We start from the raw sequence: 20,406 nt of genomic DNA, 5'->3' as shown, positions 1-20,406 counted from the left end.
TATTTTACACCCAAAATCACGACCTGGTTATGAGAGGTTTCATAGTATAGAGGGCTCTGGAAATTTCGATCACCTGGGGTTTTCTAATATGCACCTAAATCTTATGAGTACAGAAACCTTAAGAATATTGCCTCTATCGAAATGCTGCTGCTGCAGCCCGAGGTTAGATCTCGCTACCTTCGAGTCAGCTTACGAGCACTATGACCACTAGATCACTCCAGCAGGTCACATTTTTATTGGTATACATGCGATTTAGCTGCACACTTAATGATCACACACAATCAAATTCAGTCTGGAGTTTGATTTTCAGCACCCTTAATAATCTGCAACACTGTCATCACATTAAACTCTTGCGTTCTCTGCCATTAATTGACCAGTATCTTTGGACAAATACAGTAGACTCACAGTAAACAAAAATCTCTTAAACGAAACTGCTGCTTAAATGGAGCAAATTCCTCTGATATGACTGGTTTCATACTTGAATGCTGCAACCCACTTCACCTCTCAATAAACGGAACTCATGCTGAATGGAACACATTTTCCAGGTCCCTTCAGGTTCCGTTTAATGAGAGTCTACTGTATGCCTTTATTTGAGAAAATGAGAACATACTACCTGAGGTAGTGCATCCCATTTCTCTTGTTCCAGGAGAAATTTCAGTGACGGCAACACGTCCTTGGGCATCCTTGCTGCCAAGCGATTAGCCCTTGTGACCAAAGCATGACGAGCAGCAGGACTAATGCTGGGGTCATCCAAGCCTTCATGCACAACTTTTAATGCCTGCGAGTGAGCGGTCCACGAAGTGAAATATTCGTTACTCAGTGAAAAGGCAAACCTACGACACGATCATATAGAAAGGAAGAGCTTGCCAGTTTGAGACAGGCCATGCAGCACACTTTCTTGAGCTATTTTGGTTAGTACAATGAGCAACAAGCTACCCCATGGCAGCCCCTTGTCTCACCAATCTGCACGTCTCTACAACCTCGCTGCTCCAAATTTCAGATGGAGATAACTCTGTTGGTTTTGCCCCGATGCCTATGCTAAGAGAAATGGCCAAGACAACAGCTAGGGCTGGCCTTGCCGATCGTTTAAATTAATTCGAGAAAAAACAACTGCAGGGAGCGTCGGAAACATGGAGGTTACAGTGTCTACCTCAGGGAAAATTGAAGACTACATTTTAAAATTACACAGGTTGCTTCGAAGGATAACTGTAATACAGTTATACTGTACATCTTGGCAATCTCAAACTTCCTTATGCCCAATCAAACAATCTTGTTCTTTTTCATTTAACTATTATTTCTCCTTGTTTCTCACAGTGTGTTTTCTTTTCTTCACTGATTTTTTGTTTTCTCACAAAAACAAGCTCCTCTACACAAAGTAATTTATTTTAATTTTAATATGTTAAAGTTCCCCTGAGAATAAATGTTGACTATGGTCACTGAAAGGTCAGAAGGAAGAAAGCCCTTCTCTATCAGTGTTTTATACTCGCTAGCAATCCCATGATGCACCCAGGGCAACACAGAAGCTATGCAGAGACTAGGCTATGCCTAAACGCTTATGCGCACAGTAGCAAGATCTACGCATCAAAGCTTGTCAATTTTTAACCTATCAGCCCACTTCTGGCATACCTCAGTGTATGGATGATATAATGATGCAGAAATGAAGATACACAGAACCATGCATATAACAGCAAGTAATAAGTTAACAATGATAAATTAGCTTTTGTTCGCCAAGCACACAAAATATAGAAAGAGACAAACAGGCAATAATGCTTCCTTCATGAATGCGTCCCTGATCTTTTTTAAGGGCCTTTTCCACCGTATTTCTGACCTAATACTGTCTCCAGCTGATTTCTAGCTTTTGAATCGAACATCTTGTTCAACCAAGTGCAGTACTTCTTTAAATAAAGCTTTTGCTCCCACCCCCTTTCTTTATAGATATACGTTTTTCTCAACTGCCGCCCTACTTATGTTTCTTCCATCTGCTTAATGCAGAAGTACACAGCACTTTAATTCAAATGAACAAACTTAAAAGAGAGACGCTGCTTACAGTGAGGACTACAGTGCAAGGTAATTACTATTTCACTGAGTGACTCTATGCAAAAGAGCGGCTTTACCTCCGCTGGCTTGCCCAGGTGAACTTCCAAGTTGAGAGCCAGTCGATCCCACCAGTGGCCTCTGCGGCTCTGACAGTAGAGCTGTAACAAAAATTTGGCCACACGCACACTCACCAACGCTGTCATAACAATTGGGAAAATAAAAGAAATTACTGTCAACTGTGTGTTATACTGTCTTACCTCAATGGAGCAACTATGTATTCCTTTTTTTTTATTACACAGAATTTAAAAATGGCACCAACATACTACACACACTCTAACCATATATATATATATATATATATATATATATATATATATATATATATATATATATATATATATATATATATATATATATATATATATATATATATATATATATATATGAGAAACAATGTTTAAGCCTCCAAAACTCTTCTCTATTCACACTTGAGCCAAAGCCCCTCTGCCTAGACCCATGCGCTGATGAGGTCAGAAGGCGAATAATATGAATTGTGCTAACAGTATGCATAGTGCTCACACTAATTGCCCGGCGTGACGAAGCGGCCAACCTGGCCGGGACTTAGACTTATGAGAGACACCGCACAAAAGGCTTTAGACGGGAAACATAGACTATCTCCAAACCACGGTAGCGACGATCGGGAGAAACGTCAACGGGAGTGATACAATAGTTCACAGGGGATGTTTGTTCGTTAATTATACAGGGACCAAGGAATCCCGACTGAAATCCCAAATGGCCAGCCGTTGGGTCGTGGTGAAAGGACTCAAGGACCTGCACGTGAAGCGAACGTGGAAGAACAGGAAGCCAACGGTGCCCATGATTATTGAAAACATATCGGTGTGGGACATTGCCTTCAATCTTGAATCGCTTGAGCTGCTGGCGCAGCCTGGCATTAGGTGGCGTAGACTTGCCACAGAGGCCGACAGAGTGTATCAAGTAGAAAACAGTGGCCCAGCAAGGGTGAGTTCTGATAACATTAGTTGACGTGGTGCCTCATCATGATGTGGCGAGGCATGAAGACACTTGCTCGGGCTAGATGGTAGTGGGAGAGGGCAACGAGAAAGGTCGTCGGTGTCTTGGTGCTTTTTTCCCAATTTGTACACGACGTCAAATGTGTATTCTTGTAGCCAAAGGACCCAGCGACCGAGGCGTCCGAACAGGTTCTTTAACGATGACAACCAGCACAACGCGTGGTGGTCCGTTATTGCGGTAAAATGGGGTCCGTAAAGATATGGATGGAATTTCTGTATGGCCCAAACTACAGCCAAACATTCCTGTTCTGTGAACGAGTAGCAACAGGATAATAAGCTACTTTTTACGCTATTCAGTGTCTAGTTCTTCCTAACTAAACGTGAGTTAAGGGAGGTTAATAAAGAACTAACACTTTCAAGAGTAATAAACCGCCTCTGCCCAGTGCATGCAAGTTAACACTATGAAGTTATCTCACTTTTTGGCTTAAAAGGTCTCTGAGAACCTTGACAGCACGTCGATGTTCTTTGAGGCGCTGCAGCACATCCACACCTAAGCAACGGCACCGAGTGTAGACTCCACACATGCTGTAATGTCTCAGGAACGGTGTCAGTGACTGGTCTCTGCAAAAATATTTGAGGTTGTTCAAATGCATAAAGGCAAAAGATTAAATGTCCATGTTACCTGTCCTGGTATTCCAACGCTTCAGCGCTTCTAGCAAGCTTTTCGACATCATCAAACAGCTGCCTAGCCTTATCCCATTTTCTGTCCGCAGTGGCTTGGATGAGCTCTGCCTCCAGAATTTTTGACGCTTCATACCTGTAGTAGAAATGAATGTTTCAAGCATGAACCACCACAATCTATATTTTATATCCTTTCTGTTAACAAAAGTCACATGGCATTGTCAAGCCATAGCCCATATTACACAACAGGAGAAAGGTAGCGCAGTGAGGGATCTGGCACGATTTCAACCTTTTGCACCCCTTCTGGCACTGTTGACCCTTTCAACGCTGCTGCACCCGTTCTCAAGATTTCATTCAGATCAGTTATGTGACTAATGTAGCGTAATGATGACTGGTTGGTACAATTAATACCGGGTACAGGTTAAGGGCTACCGCATAAAGATTCACGGGCTAAAATATTCCTGCGGAAAGCTCAAGTAGCTCCAGTTTGAGCAGCACTACCCTACATTAACCAAACACACACGTGCACACACAAAATGTGAATAGCTGGTGAAAAGTGATTACTACTGATATGATTGAACCCCCCCCCCCCCCAATCACAACCACAAAAACTTCGTTTCGCTGAAGGTAACAAGAGTGAAGCATCTAAGAACCCACACACAAGTCACTCATGTTGATAATAGGGAGGCAATAACAGCATTTTATCTTAAATACATACGGGATATCAAGGATTCAATGCTGGAGAGAGAAAGAACCCTGATGGATAGGACAAGCACTGCTCAAAACTAAGCCTGTGCAACTTCTCCTGTGCAAAGACGTTGCATTTCTATGTACTATTTTTAACCTGTGCTATCTGACATTTAGGATAATTGATAGAGCTGTGCGAATAGCAAAATTTTGAGTGTGAAGCAGATTTGAATATTGAAGTGTGAGTGCAAATCATATCAAATATTAATAAAATATTTTTCAAATATGTCGACAAGAAAGAGGTTGAGGATTCCTAAGCATACAGCATGAGTGTTTCTTCTCACTAGAATGATAACTGCTGGTGGGATTGTGTTTCATTGTTGTCTCATCAAGAATGAGGCAAGGCAGAGTTCAAATTGTACCTATGAATATGATTTGGTGCAACCAAAGTGTTCCCGACAACACTTTACACGTGAAAGGCAAAGATGCTATTTCATCCGCTTCCCCTCCTCTTCTAAGTTCTGTGCAAGCACAACTGATGTGGCCGACAAGGGTGTGCCTGCCCTCTTCGAGTCCAGGGTTCCAAATCTGCCTCGTAGACGTCAATATATAACATCTGAAACTCTGGGTGCTGAAAATCTTTGGCGTCTGATTTTCCAGGCTTCCTGCCCGAATCTCGGCTCCGAAAGAGCACTAATTGAGCCCCCACCTCTGCCATCTGTCATCATCACATTGAAACCAGCGTTTTCTTAAGTCATTACATTGCAACCGCAACAGAGCCTGAAGGGAGGCCTTGCCGCAATATGAGAATGTGATAGCATGAAGCGTACTGAAAATCTGAAGAGGACACTACTAAGCATACATTGACTGTAGCATTTGTCTTTGGGAAGTTCAAGTAGTTTGAATAGCGAAATTCCGGTGCAAATCAAATCGAACAGCAAGCACTATTAAAAAAATATTTGAAATTTCGAATATTCATACACACCTAATTACGAAACAACTTGTCCAGCTATGTATTTTGTTAAGCCGCATTCCATCAGATGAATCGTGTACAAAAAATTTGCTATTTCACCCAAAGAAAACTGCCAGGCTTGTAATAAAATTTATGCTCATTCACTCATTGACATTAAAAACTTTATTGTAACTAATATTCACATTTTCTTTTTAGTTCTTCAGTGCACTTCAATGGGCAATACAAGATCCAATCTGAAGAACAAAGTAATATTTACAACCATAAATCTTGGAGGTATCTTCATTAAAGGCATTTCTCTGTGTTCCACTTCTGTTGTAAATCAGTGCACTGCAGAGAAACTCAGCTTAAATTTTCTACCCAGAAGTGCCACTGAAACAGATACTGAAGGCACATAAAAACCAAAGCTACGATGATAAAATAAATACTTGAGGCTGTTTAAAATCTTAGTATTATGGACAAAAGCCTTTTAGTAATTGAGGTATTGAAGTAAATGTGGGACATTCAATGTGCCACTAGCAGGAAATTCTATTAGAAGCAACCTCACAGCATGCCCTGTTATGAAGCAGTTCCACGGTATAATTCTGTCACTAGTACTCAACCACTAATGATATAAGGATCAATCCAGTGCATCATAAGTCAGAATAAAATGCTAGCAGCATTTTTTTTCGATTCTTGGAAAAACTTTCTGCTTAACATTGGCACCCTTTGTGTTCATGTGTGTCTTCATTTGTCCTGTATTTCATTCACACTGCGAAGAAACTTACTCATTATGCGTTACCAGAAAGACATTGATTGCTGGTCTGGCACAAACTTGCATTGCAGTCCAGTGATGATTTTCTTTCAGTAACAATTACAAATAACATAGGCTACACTATTTGGTACTGAGAGCACAAGTTTCCATAACAAAAGCCAGAAACATGTTATGGATGCTACGCTTATGACATACATCATCTCTCAACAACAAGACTGTTAGTGCGCAAGGTTGAAAATTTTTGTTGCCTGCATCTTCCCATTTCACTAGCTTCATTATTATGCAGCGCCTTCCTGGCTTCGCTTAATCGTGTCACTCACTCTAACTGCAAGTAAGAGAAAACGGTTCCTCCATAAGATAATGTCAGCTCATTTTCTGGCTGTGTTTTTGCATTTCAGGCATGGTTTAGGCAAGAAACCGTTACACCACCTTTGCAACGTCACTCTCCGCAATCGGAGGGGGGGGGGGAAATTAGCTTGTGCTGGATGAATGCAGACTCTTCAACTGTGATTTCATTGTGAATTAATCTATTCATTGGTGCAAAAACACACCAGTAGGTTTCTAGAGTGCTATTTCAATAATGCATGCAGAATTAAAGCTAAATATTTGCGTTTAACGTCCTCTTAGTGTCTTTGTTGTTTTATAGGCTCACGTTCCCTATACTTGAGAAGCTGAATGCAGCTGCAGGTGCACAGCATAGAGTAAGCACACACGCAGCACACTACATAGTCGGTGTGCTCAAACCAACAGTGTTTGTTGGTACACAAGTAGTGTGGACGATGTACAGCTAATTGGGAGACCATACGATGCAAACTATACGAAAGCTTTTATACCATCTAGTCAGAAAGATGCACAACCATGATAACAGATCACATTCAGGAAATGATATCGATCAATTTTATAAATGCAAAAGATACATAAATCAAATGACTATTGTGAACGAACACAAAGCACCCACCTGACTAGGTCAAGTCGGGTGGAGAAGAGCTTGTGTTGCCGTGAAACTTCATACTCAGGGAAGACCATCTTTCCAGCTGCTACAAGCTGCAAACCATACCTGCAAATAGTTATCGTAGATCACAATGAATATATACTTAATATTACCATTTTACAGCTGCACAAATATTCAGTCATGAAGCCACTAATCAGCTGTTAGAGCATCACATGTAGACGTTCAATCTCATTAAGTGATTTACAGAAAGAAATGAAATTATGCTGCACAATGTAATTAGCATGGTTCTGCTTCTCTATATAAATTATGTGATGAGCTGGGCATTAATTGGATAGTTAATTGTGATTTTATAATATTTAACTAGCCATGAATTGTGAGTAAGTGTAAACAGACAAGGACGTAGAAGAGAACTGACATGAACAGAACACTACTTTCAATCGAACTTTTATTTTCGCACGAGCCGATAAATATACGGTATACTGCGCAAGCGGAAATAACAGAAATGAAAAGAACATTCTGTGGATACACATTGTTGAACCGAGCACGTGTACAAAGCACTATCACGACATAGCAATTCAGGTCACTGAAACAAACCAAGGTAATGAAACTCTGTTTGAGAAAGCAATACAGAATGTTGTCTAACGCACATGTTTGCTAATCTCGTGATTTCATACGCTTCCATAATCTCCCTTGTCATCTTACCAGGTGCCTTAAATAGAATTGCCATGTTTTTCGAACAGGGGCTTGCATCCACAATCTCCAACCACAATGGATGCCCGTATGACCTGAGATTGTTTTCGTGACATTATAATGATGCTTTATCAATCTCTTTCAATATTAAAGGCACCTGGTAAGATGACAAGGGAGATTATGGAGACATATGAAATTGCAAGATTAGCAAACATGTGTGTTAGCCAACCTTCCGTATTGCTTTCTCAAAAAAAGTTTAATTACCTTGATTCATAGCAGTGGCATGAATATTTTGCTATGTCGCGACAGTGTTTTGTACACATTCTCGGTTCAACTATGTGAATCCACAGAAAGTTCTTAAGTTCTTTTCTTTGTTTCTGTTATTTCCGCTTTCTCGGTCTATATTTATCACTTTGTACGAAAATAAAAAATCAATTGAAAGTAGTGCTCTGCCCATGTCATTTTTTTTCAATGTCCTTGTCTGTAGGTGCTTACTCACAATTGATGGATTCAAACCGACTAGCCCCCCATCATGCTTTAGCAGTTAACTAGCACTGTAGTTTTATGAATAAAGCTTTTTTGCTCATTTTAGGAGAAATGCTGTAATCAAGGAATTGAAGTCATATCTATTATCAAAAGTGTTTGCACTCTGCTTCATTTCTTTCATAGCAGGCATCACTGCAAAGATGTCTCACTGTACATATTTTACAGTGAAGTTGCTCTTTATGTGTGAACTAAAGCAACTAGAAATGCTGACAAACAATTATGTAAAAACAATGTGCTCGTGCACCTTTGCATTTCTAGCATGCGACAAATGAGCTCCTGATTATGAGCACAAAAAGTGTACTGTGGTCACTGGTCATGGTAATGCATTACTTTGCTCAATTGGCTGAAACTAGATTGAGATTTGTAATGCATTCCATTAACTAGTTTCAGGTTTTCGAACATACTTATAGCTAGAAGACTTAATGCCTCTCTGAGTTACACCAGACATAGCTATGTTTTTCTTTGATACGTTGCATACACAGTGTAAGAAAAATAATTCAGGAGGGGGCCCACCGCTCCATGGAGCGTACAGATCATTTTCACCACTTTCAGTCCCTCTAGGCCCCCATGTCGTAGCGCCCCCCGTGAAAATGCGGCCAGTATATGTACCATGGAAGATGAGCTGCATACGTAGCATCCATAACGACTTTGCATTCGTGAAGATGCCATTGAGGCAAGTGCAACATTCGCAGCACGTGGCGTTTTCCTGTTGTGAAAAACGCGGCATGCGTCGGCATGCATTCCTAGCTCTAATTGCTATAGTGCACAGTGCTTAAAAAAAATACAAGGAGAAAACAAAAGTTGAACGTGCAGCTGACTCGAAACTGCGCTGGGTACGTGTACTAAAGCTGACTATTATCTGAACGCACTTGTTGTTGCGGTGCATGAAGAGTGTCACAACTAAATTACTTTTTTTACATCATGAAGCCAGATAAATTTTTTACCCCTAACAACAGCAACCCTTGCTTACATAGCATTGCTGCTAAAACTGAAATGAAGTGGCACTCCAGTTTGTTGATTACTAAGGTATCCTAATAAACACAATGTCAATCTGATAAATACTTCAAGACTAAAAAGTCTCTTTTGGCAAAATGTGTCTAGAAGATATGCAAGCCTCCAACTCTGTTAAATGGGCACAACTTCACTGTTGACAAAATCAACTTTTTGTTGTTGATTTAATCAAAGATTATGACCTGGCATTGAAGTAATGTCTGCTTTTTCGAGGAGCACAATGGCATCATCTTCCAAGAGTTAATTTTTTTTTTTTTTCTTCTTAGGAAATGTGATATACAGGAACCATTTATATGTGTAGGCAGCTATAATTTCAAATCTATGACCATCACTCACACTTGCGGGGTTTCTCCCGCTTCTTCCATGTCCCACGGAGTGCCCAGAGAGAAGAGCCTCAGCAGACGTCTCCATGCATCTCGTGGCTCATCACAGAGCTTCCACGCAGAACCAAGCAAAGCCAGTGCTCTGGCAGACACAAGAAAAATTTTACTAAATGCGTGCAGAAGAAACCTGCTTTTGTCACAAAATACCACCTCTGTACGAAATTTGAGGGCAAATAGATAGCTGTATAGCCAAGCAACTCCAATTCACAGATCCACAAATGTCTGAAGTCACATTACGGAGTGATGAATATCAATCAAGGAATACAATGGGCTGGTTTATCATTTCACTAAATGACATGCATAAAATGCAGTAGATATTATTTTGCAAATTGGACATAGGGAGGGGGGGGGGGGGGGTTGGCCTACATTTACGTACATTTGTGTAGGTGTTTGTAAGTGCACATGTATGCAAATGTCTACAAACTACAAATTTAGGGGGCTGGAATCCCCCAAGCCCCTTCTAGCAACACTGATGTTAAATTTGTGCATTAGTACATGAACTGTGATACTTGCCACACCTAATATCTGATCCTGTCAGCTTAACATTTACCCAGACATAAATTTGAATGTTATTGTAAAAAATGTTTATCACCGTTTTAGTACAAGCTCCTGAAGAGACGCCTGTTTGGAACTAAACAGCACAGTCTGCTGCTTGCTGCAATGATCCATCAGTGCGTCTGCAAGACTTCCTTTGCCCTGGCCAGTCGTCCTCAACTTAAACACTTGAGCCAAGGTCTTCAACTCGAATGGTGAGAGCAGGCGCAAGGCCACATCCAGGTCTTTCAAGCTTGTCACTGGTAACGGTCAAGCCTGTTGTCAGCAGGGCTCACAAAAAAAAAAGCATGTTTTCAAAGCTTACCATCTTCTACATAGCCTTTGTCTCTTAGCGTTAGCAGGATTGGGGAAACATCATTAGCTATGTCTGGGTAACCAATTTTATACGTTCTTCGCCACATGTGCTTTCGCTGAAGAAGCCGGGCAAGCAGCTTCTGGCACTTATCTGCAAAAAGAAAATAGTATGCTGAACTTCCTCTGCGATTTTTGACAGAGCTGCACTTAATGTGAAATAGATTGATGCAGTTGTGGGACACTATCAATTCAACAAAAAAGTTAATATGTACATACCATCAGCTCCTAGAAACTCGCAAAACATTTCCTGTTCGTGCTGGTTGAAGAGATCCCAGTCATCAGTGTCTTTAATCGAATTAACTATCAATACGAGGTTCTCTAGATAGTAAGGACTTTTTGTTGTACTACCATCAGTGGATTCATCAGGTGGATCTGAAGGAGGCCGCATGGCTGAGTCCAATGGCTTGCACTGCATGTTCTGTCCTTCCACAATTTCTGTCTGCACAGTTAGTTTGAAGCCACTTGGCTTCTCAGACACGCCACCAACATTGGACAACTTCTTCACCGAGCTTAAAACAGTTTGCACAGTTGGCTTTAGTTCACTGCGTCCTTCATCACAGCACTTCTTGTGTTCTATCACAGCACTTTCTTTTTTAAGACCTAGTTTAAGGCCGCGTATCTTATTACGCGTAGTATTAACAATCGATGATTCTTTCACAGGGCTTAAAAGAGTCTGTACAGGCAGCTTTACTGTTCCGCATTCTGTGTCACAGCATTTTTCGTGTTCTGCCGGAACAAAATGTTCGCTAGTGTGACACACAGGACTTCCTACGCTGTCCTTCTGGACATTTTCGCACAGACACTCCTTTAGTTTTTTATTTTCAGCATTTCCCCCAGAGCCAAGTTTACTGGCGCTATTTCGCGGAGGTACAATTTCAACGATTTCCACGTCGCTGTCATCTTTGTCGGCAGGCAATGCCACGCGGCAACTGTCCAGTTTAACCTTTTTACTCTGGTTGCCTGCGAATAATCGTGTGGATTTATTTTTAAGTGATAGTTTTCCACCCCTTCTTGTAGTCGATTTAGGTGAAGACTTCACGGGTCTTACTGCCGATGTTTTGACTGGGCTTGAGGAAATAAAGAAGTTCGTGATTTTGGACTGACCACCCGACATTACGAATCGGTGGCCACTGCACGATAGGCAGAAATAAATGCTTGTTCTTTGTTTTCACCCCACGCATTCGTTAAATGAAACTGCGTGTCCGATGTGCGAGGTCCGGTCGATGTGCCCACTCATTCAACGCTGACTCCAACAGCTCAAATTTGGCACCGACACCACTTGAATGGTCGCACTCAGAGCAGAACCGGAGTTCCATGTGTTTCCCATAAGGCTAAAACAACATACGACAAGCGAACAGTCCACAAATATCACACTTGCAAACTTTTACGCGCACTTGCACACACTTTCAAAGAAACACAATAGGTAGAGAGATGAGGTAACTAAAAACGTGAAGGCAGTGAGTATGATGGCGGCATGTCACCTACCGAAACCACCATCAACAGCTTGCCTTAGTTTGTCTATTGTGTATTAGCCCTCGCTTTCGTCTGCTGGTAAACATGGCTACGCCCAAAGTTCTGAAGATGCTTGAGGAGCGAGTTGAAAAGCTAGAACGGCGAGTGATAGACTGCGACCCCACGAAGGAACCGCCCAACAAATCTAGCATAACGGTAACGTTTCAACGCGTTCAACTAGTTTCATTTTTTGTCGCTAACCGCTGTGGTTTCAGGAAGTGCTACTGAACGTTCACACGAAAATCCAGGCTGCCGTCGCGTCTCGGGAGAAGTTGTCGGTGCTCAAAAAAAGTACGTAATTACGGGCTCTCGATACTTCTTTAGTCAAAACGGCTAGACTTTCACCATATGTGTGGATTTCTTAAAGCTGACGAGCTCGACAGATACCTGGACGCCGAATTCCAGGACCGTGCTGATTTGACAGAGGGTGCCAAGCTCCAGCTCATTCTGGCAGGTACGTCCCGATTGCCAAAAGAAGTTCGCGCTCTGTCTTGAAAGACTGTAGTCTAGGTTGTAAAGGAACTATAGTGCATTCAATCAACTAATATAAAGAGCCCTTCCGTCCGCACTTTTCGCTATTCAGGAAGAAAAACGTTGCATGCAATCTTGCCGAAACAATGCCCAATTTATGGCGTAGATGTTTGTTTTAAGGGGTTTCAATTACTTCGAAACATTGCCGGCACGTTACCAGCCTGCTCTAGATAAACATGCGAGTGTCACGCGGTACAATTTCGATCGAGATCGAGTTTCCTGATCGTGGTTGGCGCATGTGCGTGATTAAAGCGCAGGAGAGGGTCCATCATGGTGTAGAAACGCAATTCAGATCGCAGCTTCGTCGCGATCGAAAGTGCCCATCTCAGACACATGGTTTGGAAATGTCACCCACAGTATTAGCTTCGGCATTAACGGTGCTATGTTTCTTTTTATTTGTTTTGTTTTTCCCCGTCTGTGTGTGCTGTACGCTTCCGACATGCAAATCCTACTAGCCCACCAAGCCATCCTCGTGAATTACCCAAAACTTGCCTGACATTTCGTGATGCAGGTTGTTCTCTCTCTCCTAAAGTACCTAACTACGAAAGCAGAGGCACACAAACACAATTTTTCAGTGCTTCCAGTGGGCTTTACACTAATCGTAATCTTTACATGGGAAGCAAATTGAACTAATGGGGAAGTTTTATTCTAGAACCATTTGTTGCTTTTGACCAGGCATAAAAGTCTTGAAAGAGCAGGTTCCTTGGCAGTAGAACAATTTAAATTTTAGCAAGTTTTGGATAGTGTGGTCACAGTTCTGCTGTAGTAGTATTTACATATCTTGTGCATATTATATTGTAATGAGAAAGGAAGGGAGAAAATGAGGTTGTTTGTCTCATGGGAGGACATTGACTAGTGTGACCAAAGCCCATGTAGGCAGTTAGTGAGATGTAACTAAGAGAAATAAAACTTGGAAAACGCAGCTCTCACACTGTCTCAAAGGCTCTACAAGCATGTGGTAGCTAAAAACCTCATTATAGTTCAGTCGCAGATTTAGTTACCTGCTTAGTGGCCTGTCTGCATCTTACAAAGTATCATGTGCTGCAGAGTTTAGGTGCTCTACAGTCACATATAACTTGAGATGTCTGGAGAGGCTCCACTGATGCGGTTGAAGCGCAGCAGCCAATCAGCTCCACGACCAGAGAAACAGTCCCACTTGTGCACTCGCCAATATCCTCTCAAGGCGAGGTCACCAAATGTTTGGCTCATCACGTCAGCCTGGAGTGTGCACCTTTTGGGGCAGGCTTGTCTGCATCCACCTTTGAGGAGAAAATTCCGTAGAATTCTGGAGTTGTATTCGACTATAGAGCTGTGAACTCTGCTAGTTTCTCCCAACCTTGAATTCTGTTCATTGCGTAGAAAGAGTTCTCTATGTAGCAGTACTGTGTAACAGATACATACAATGTTATTTCAACATTGAGATCATTTTTATTGTCACTTTAAGAATCTTCATAGTCTAGCTTAAGGCAAAGAACAAGCATGTGCTATATCACTTTCCAGAGGAAGACAGAATTCGACAAGTGATTGCTGCCTACCAAAGAATGGAGGATCTCAAGCCAGTCCTTGACAGTACTCACATCAAAGGTAATAGAGACGGATGCACTTCACCTTATCCCTTTTGTGAAACACATTTATTTCTTTTTAGATGCACCAACTCACATTGGCAAGGTATCAGCACTTGCAACTATTCAACTTGAGCAACAGGTATGTAAAATTCATAATTGTTTGCATTTGACAGATGTCTTTGAGTTCAAAGTAGCAGCTTCCCCGAGTTTTCTTTTGCCTTCTCTCATTGAACATTGGCTGTTGTGTTTTTCTATAATTGGGTAATGGTACTTAAGGTACTACTATTTAATTATAATCATGCAAGAGATAAATAAATAAAAATTGGGGCATCTATGCACTAGTGTGGTGCAGAGACTGTAGAAACAGTGGAGCTAGTGGCCTTCCCCTCCTTCTCTCCCTCACCTCTCTTTCCCACCTCCTTGCTGTATGTTACGACACATGACTATGTTATGCTTTTTATCTCATTCTCTCTCACTTTATGTATTTATTTCTTTCTCTGTTTCTGTCTTTCATTCTTTCTTCCTTTTTATTAAGGCGAAGCTCCTTTGGGTGTGGGTCGTTCCCTTCTCTGTAATATGTATGTAGCCACCTCTATGAATTGCTCAATATATGGTGTTGTGTGCATATCTTTGAAAATAGTATCACTAGATGGCGTTAGTGATTCTCGTATTGTTGATGGTTTTGTATAGTTGATGGATGGACAGACAGATGCTTCGCCCCACTCATAGTTCACTCTGTGGATATGCTGTGACTTTTTTTTCTCTCTTTTCTCTTCTCATTATGTTGCCCATGGCAATACAGTCATATGGTTCGCAAGAATGCTTGTTCTGCTACTGTGCTTGGGATAGCCATGTTCTTACAATGCTCGCCTTCAGACCGTTGGCACCTGTGTTCGAATCCCGCCTCGCCAAGTAATTAATTAACAAAGAAGCTCTTTAGCGAATCGTTCCTTGCGAGTCTTCAGAAAATTATCACAAGCGGTTATGTGCCACTGAAATTGAGTAAATCCCACTGCTTGCCATTGGTTCACTGAAAATGAAGAAGGCAACAGTTAGCCCATCAAATGGCTTCGGAGTTGCAGTGCTGAGTCAAAGACTTCGAGTATGTAGAGCAAGAGAATACTATGCAAGGGCTACAGCAGCTGGGAGAAGACCTCAAAACAGTCACACATACGGCACATGCCTGTGCCGTGTGTGTGACTAGCTGTGCTTTACCTCTAAACTCTCCACTGAGAATCACCGTAGAAACAGCCTAGCATCGCCTAGCTAAGACCTAGAAACAACCCGCAAGCAACCAGATTAGTCTTCTCAATTGTCCAGTTTCACTGTTTCAAGACTTGCGCGGCTGAGCGCAAACTTTGCCTATTTATTTTGTTTTATAATTTCTTCTCCTCTTCACTCTTCATCCCCTCTCATCCTCCTTTTCTTCCTTAAACATCAAGCAGAGTTTTTGCACGAAGGGCCCCGCAATACTTTCACAAGCAATTAATAAATTACTTCGTTAAAGGAGTGTCTTGCCTCACGAATCTACTGCCGCAAAATATTTAGAATTCGGCAAGTACTAGCAGAGTTACAGGGGTTTGTTACGGACTTCAAGCACTTTCGCTCTCCTTTCGTACCAGCGAGTGTGCTGAAGGTTGCATGGAGGGATGGAGGAGGGGGGTGAAAAGGGTGCAAGAAGCTACGTTTATTCATTTATCAGCATGTGTCATGACTTTGAGTGCTTTCTTTTATTTATTTTTTCTTCAGATGCAGTAACTATTTAGCTCACGATTCTCAAGTCAACCAATGGCGGTATACTTTCTGTTTTGTGTGTGGCGATTTGGGTTTATGGCATCGCATGTCGAATCAAGGGAGAGCTATGTTCAGCTTACTTTGAGGCTTACTTGTCAGTTCCAGTCCACGTGCTACTGTGTAATGTTTGGCTCACGTGTTCTCAGGAGCCTCGACTACCACTCCGCAGGGTTTTCTGACTGGAAAAGTGTTGCAGGGCCCCTTTAACGCCCGCCTTTCTGTTTCTTCTGGTTACTTGCGTCGGCGCTCCTCCTTTTACTAGACCATACCGAATTGTCCAACGTTACATTCTCCTTCCCCATCGCTGCCTTTCTCTAATATCTTCGCCTTCCCTCTCACCTGCTGTACGCAGTGTCGAAGCTGCCCAATTCCTGCGGTGCATACCTGCCCAAGTTTTCATGTATGCATCGCACACTTATTCCAAGCTTTAAACTGATGCACTGTTTATACTGTGTAGAGCTACTGGTCACATGACCGCTACTTACCGGCTGCTTGCGTGTGGAGTTTGTTTACAACATTTCAAGCGATTCAACCTGTTTTGCGTAGAATTTTTACATTTTAGTGTGCAATGACTCCAAGCCGTTTTGTTTTGCTTTAGGAACAGGCTGATGAGCAGACCAGGAACTTGCACCACCTTTTGGCAACTTACAATGATCTGGTATGCATTAATTCTTTCTGCCTCTAACTAGATTACTGGTAAAGTTTCAAACTAAAGTACAACTATTTGAAATGTAGCGACACAAAAGTATAATTCACAATCAACAAAAAGAACTTCATTTAGTGCAAGCAGCTTGCCTGAGCCACATATTGCATCACATACCGTAGTTGTAGGCCATTTTTTTGCCCATCAATAATTAGAAAGTTGGAATGAAACCTGTGGTACCTGCATCTTTGTATGACCTGCCAGTACATACGTTTCATTTATTATAGCATAAACATTGATTGCTAATCATGTTTTAGCATCAACTTGTTCCATTTGTTGTAGTAAAAAACATGGAACATGCAAAACTTACCAGAGGCTTCTTGTACCCCATTTTACTGGTCGCAAAACATCAGGAAAGTTTGTTTCAAGGACCGAACCTGCCACGGGGGTGCCCTTGCGGAGAAAAAGGGCTTCATTCCAATGGCTTTCCAAGGTTTTCTTCAGTGGATTCTGAAGTATTCATGGAGAGGGCTCACTTAGATAGCTTCTTGGTCACCTTTCATTTGTGCTATTTCACATTCATGTCTACCGCTTACTTATAGAGTGCATATGAGGGAACAAAGCTCAGTCTCTCTCGCCTGTTACATTAGTAAGGCTGTGCAACAACAAAAAACAAGAAATGTGTACAACAGGGAAGAAGACTCACCCAGTGCAACCTTCAACTAAATCTACTGTGCCCCTCAATACGTTTATATATGATGCAGCATAGATTACTCATGCGTGTGCATGGATGAATTTAATTACTGCAAATGCATATACTATGAATAAAACAACAGGTAAGAGTTTGAAGATGTCGCTGCCAAGACAACAATTTCGTTGCTGGTGAGAGCCAATAAAAGTGAACTAAACCACCAATCACCCAGTTTCGCAATCATCTTTGCCTCAGTGACCTCACGATTCAGCTGCATTGTGCCATGGAATGTAGTCATGCACTCCACTCAAAAGTGGGAGGCTGTACAGCTCTGTTTAAGCACACTCAACGAACCCATTTCGGTGCAGCTTATGCACTTCTCTGGCGGTACGGCATTTGGATCTGTCAGGTTGCGTAGCTTTGCAAACATGTTGGAAGGCAGGAAACGTGGCCTTGGTATTTGCCCTCTGAGCTATTTTTTTTTTTCGAGATAAGGGATATCTTGTGCTTGTAGGGTACAACACCTACTTTGGGGCGCTTGCCGGCAGCGACATCAGCAACTGGCTTTTGTATGCTGGGTCGCACTTCTCTAAAAAACTAAGATGTCTAGATACATTGATTGCTTCCTTATATTTACCGACTGCCCTTCAGATCATTTTGTTTTGGAAGCAAGAAAAGCGACACAGTTAAAAAGTACCCATTTCCCCCCCCCAACTTATACATGAGCTGCTGGTGGAAGGTTTTCTGCTGTACACGTCCGCACATTCCAAGCTTGTTAAGAGGGTCATTTTCAACGTATTTTAAGAATGCCCTCATTAAGTCTTGCTGCCATGCGGAGAGTGCGAGCCTTGAGCAGCAAACTGAATGTTTGTCCCCGGCAGGATATTCCTAACTTGCTAAATGCGCTGTATTTCAGTGACAGTTGGCAATACCATATGCTCTTCCAAAGTGCAACAGGGAATCTTTGTGACCAGTAAAGAGTGTCAAGTTGCTGGAACCTTAACTTAGTTTATTTTGGGATCACTATAATATTGAAGCACAAAGTTATGATTGGCAGAATGTAGCACCTGTGGCTGAGTTTAGTGGGCTGTGCAACACTTTTTGAGCATGGTCAGAAAACGCAGCCAATCGGCAGTAGAGACTCCCGAGAACAGGCGAGCCACATGTTATAGCGCAGCACCCGGCCTGGAATTCAAAATAATTTATCAAAGTCAGCTAAATATTGCTTTCTTTTCTCTCGACAAATGACGGAACATGCTTAAAAAATCACTCGTAGAAAGCCATCTATCAGGCATTGGCTGATTTGAACACGGCACACTCAATCGTTACAGAGAGAATGCCGCGGCAGGCTGTGACTTGTCCACACGTGCGCTCACACAGAAAAAATGTGCATTTGAAGAAAAAAATAAATAAAAAGGTGCTTAAGGTCACGAGGCGTGCGTTACGTATTTTTTTTTGCCCCTGCCATCCCTCCCTGCTTAACTTCCAGCGCTTTTGTCGGGACGAGAGAAGAGAATGTAATTGCAGCATACGACACATCTTTGTGACTCCTCTCGCACTGGATGAATTCTTAAAGTTTTGGCCTTGTTGAATTCGTGAGGCAATAAGCTCTTTCAGTGAATTTATTCCATGGTTACTTGAGAAAGTGTTTCAGGGCCCCTTTAAAGAAGATTAGAATTCTGTCAATCCATGGTGGAGCTACATTTGTTGCCATCAACTCTATTGCAACAAAGCAAACACAAAAAGAATTTTTTGACAACATCCACAAGCCTTTTATCACATCACTCACCTTTAACACCTTTTGCAGAGTCCCTTTAACATTGTTTTGTAAGTGCTCATGACAGTATTGCTTTTTCAGGTGAACACTATATCAAAGCAGCTCTTGCTTTGGGACTCCATTCTGACAAGCAAGCTTGAACAGCAGAACACGAAAACTGTGCCATCCGACTGACATGTTATGAAGAGAAGTGGTTCGGAAACAGGAATAAAATTTAATTTATTCTGCTGCATTATTGTGCAGTAAATAATGGTGTGGTTTATTTCTCATTTCTGAAACTATTTAACTACTGTGCATTTTCACCACTGTGAAATTTGAGGTGTATTAGGAAATGGATTTATTCTGGTCAAAATTTTGGTGTGAATTATTTAATCTAGCAGCAGCCTGACCACTTACATCATTTCAAGAATACATTTCAGGGGCCTTTTATATGTGGCAATGCAACTCTTAGCGACCTTCTGAATGACCTGTGAAAATACAAAGAACGAGCACATTATTCTGTCCGGGCATTTCCAGTCTATTTGGCATTATTTGCGATGTCAGCAGAACGTTCACGAGATGTCACGAGGAAACAAGCTCTCTAATGGTCCTTATTTTCTTCAGCAGCAGTGGCTACGTTTGCATAAGCAACCTACACTTGAGCCTCATTATGACGAGGTGGCATCTTATACGAAAATTAATTTGTTATAACCTGAAGTTCATGATAAAAGTGTATTTCTAACACTACATCTATTACAAGGTGATGTTTAATTTACTTCGTTATAACAAATATTTTGCTATATCTGGGTTCATTCTATTGAGGTTTGAGCGTGGATGTCTCTACATATAGTTAAAGAAAGAGCATGATACTGTTCAATAGATGAACTGAAACTTCTCTTTAGTAAATATGTCTTGACTTAACCACAGCACGCAGCGTATGACTAGCTGATCACATTGGTGAAAGCACTACGGTGCTCAATGGGTCGTTTGATGTGCCATGTTCTAGAACCATCACAAGTATCACTTTTCTCAAAGTGAATACAACCAAAAACTAATTGCACATACATACGAGGCCTATGTTTTCATTCTTTTTATATCAAAATGAAACATGGCTGACTGCAGAATAATCTAATATTTCATTACTAACTACCTAAATAAATTATTCACTGAAACTCGCACGAAACAGCAAATTGCTTTGATCTATTGGATGTAATAATGTCACACTCAGTGCCTTGGAACCATCCTATGCGAATTAGACAGATT

The 20,406-nt window shown here is 41.6% G+C and overlaps 2 protein-coding genes across 2 annotated transcripts in view; one reads left to right on the top strand and one right to left on the bottom strand.

Moving 5' to 3' along the window:
* Nucleotides 1-12,081, bottom strand: part of LOC119166205 (fanconi-associated nuclease 1-like) — a 32,537-nt gene extending 20,456 nt beyond the window's left edge. The window contains exons 1-9 of the mRNA XM_075891665.1: nucleotides 10,868-12,081; nucleotides 10,602-10,742; nucleotides 10,335-10,536; nucleotides 9,696-9,824; nucleotides 7,119-7,217; nucleotides 3,751-3,885; nucleotides 3,545-3,689; nucleotides 2,115-2,195; nucleotides 614-778 (exon numbers count right to left, since the gene is read on the bottom strand). Coding sequence (XP_075747780.1) covers nucleotides 614-778; nucleotides 2,115-2,195; nucleotides 3,545-3,689; nucleotides 3,751-3,885; nucleotides 7,119-7,217; nucleotides 9,696-9,824; nucleotides 10,335-10,536; nucleotides 10,602-10,742; nucleotides 10,868-11,765 — 1,995 coding nt within the window. The 5' untranslated portion in view covers nucleotides 11,766-12,081. The remainder of the gene's footprint in view (nucleotides 1-613; nucleotides 779-2,114; nucleotides 2,196-3,544; nucleotides 3,690-3,750; nucleotides 3,886-7,118; nucleotides 7,218-9,695; nucleotides 9,825-10,334; nucleotides 10,537-10,601; nucleotides 10,743-10,867) is intronic.
* Nucleotides 12,082-12,157: 76 nt separating this feature from the next.
* On the top strand, nucleotides 12,158-19,414 carry DCTN3-p24 (Dynactin 3, p24 subunit). Its single transcript, XM_037412262.2, has 7 exons — nucleotides 12,158-12,319; nucleotides 12,379-12,454; nucleotides 12,531-12,617; nucleotides 14,195-14,278; nucleotides 14,340-14,398; nucleotides 16,652-16,711; nucleotides 19,246-19,414. Exons 1-7 carry the CDS (start codon nucleotides 12,209-12,211, stop codon nucleotides 19,336-19,338), a joined length of 570 nt encoding a protein of 189 aa, XP_037268159.1. The 5' UTR covers nucleotides 12,158-12,208; the 3' UTR covers nucleotides 19,339-19,414.
* The last annotated feature ends 992 nt before the right edge of the window (nucleotides 19,415-20,406 follow it).

Source organism: Rhipicephalus microplus, chromosome 1 (genome assembly GCF_043290135.1).
Source record: "Rhipicephalus microplus isolate Deutch F79 chromosome 1, USDA_Rmic, whole genome shotgun sequence".
Lineage (NCBI taxonomy): Eukaryota > Metazoa > Arthropoda > Arachnida > Ixodida > Ixodidae > Rhipicephalus > Rhipicephalus microplus.
Note: the sequence above shows the minus strand (reverse complement) of the source record. Positions and strands in the feature narration are given on the sequence as shown.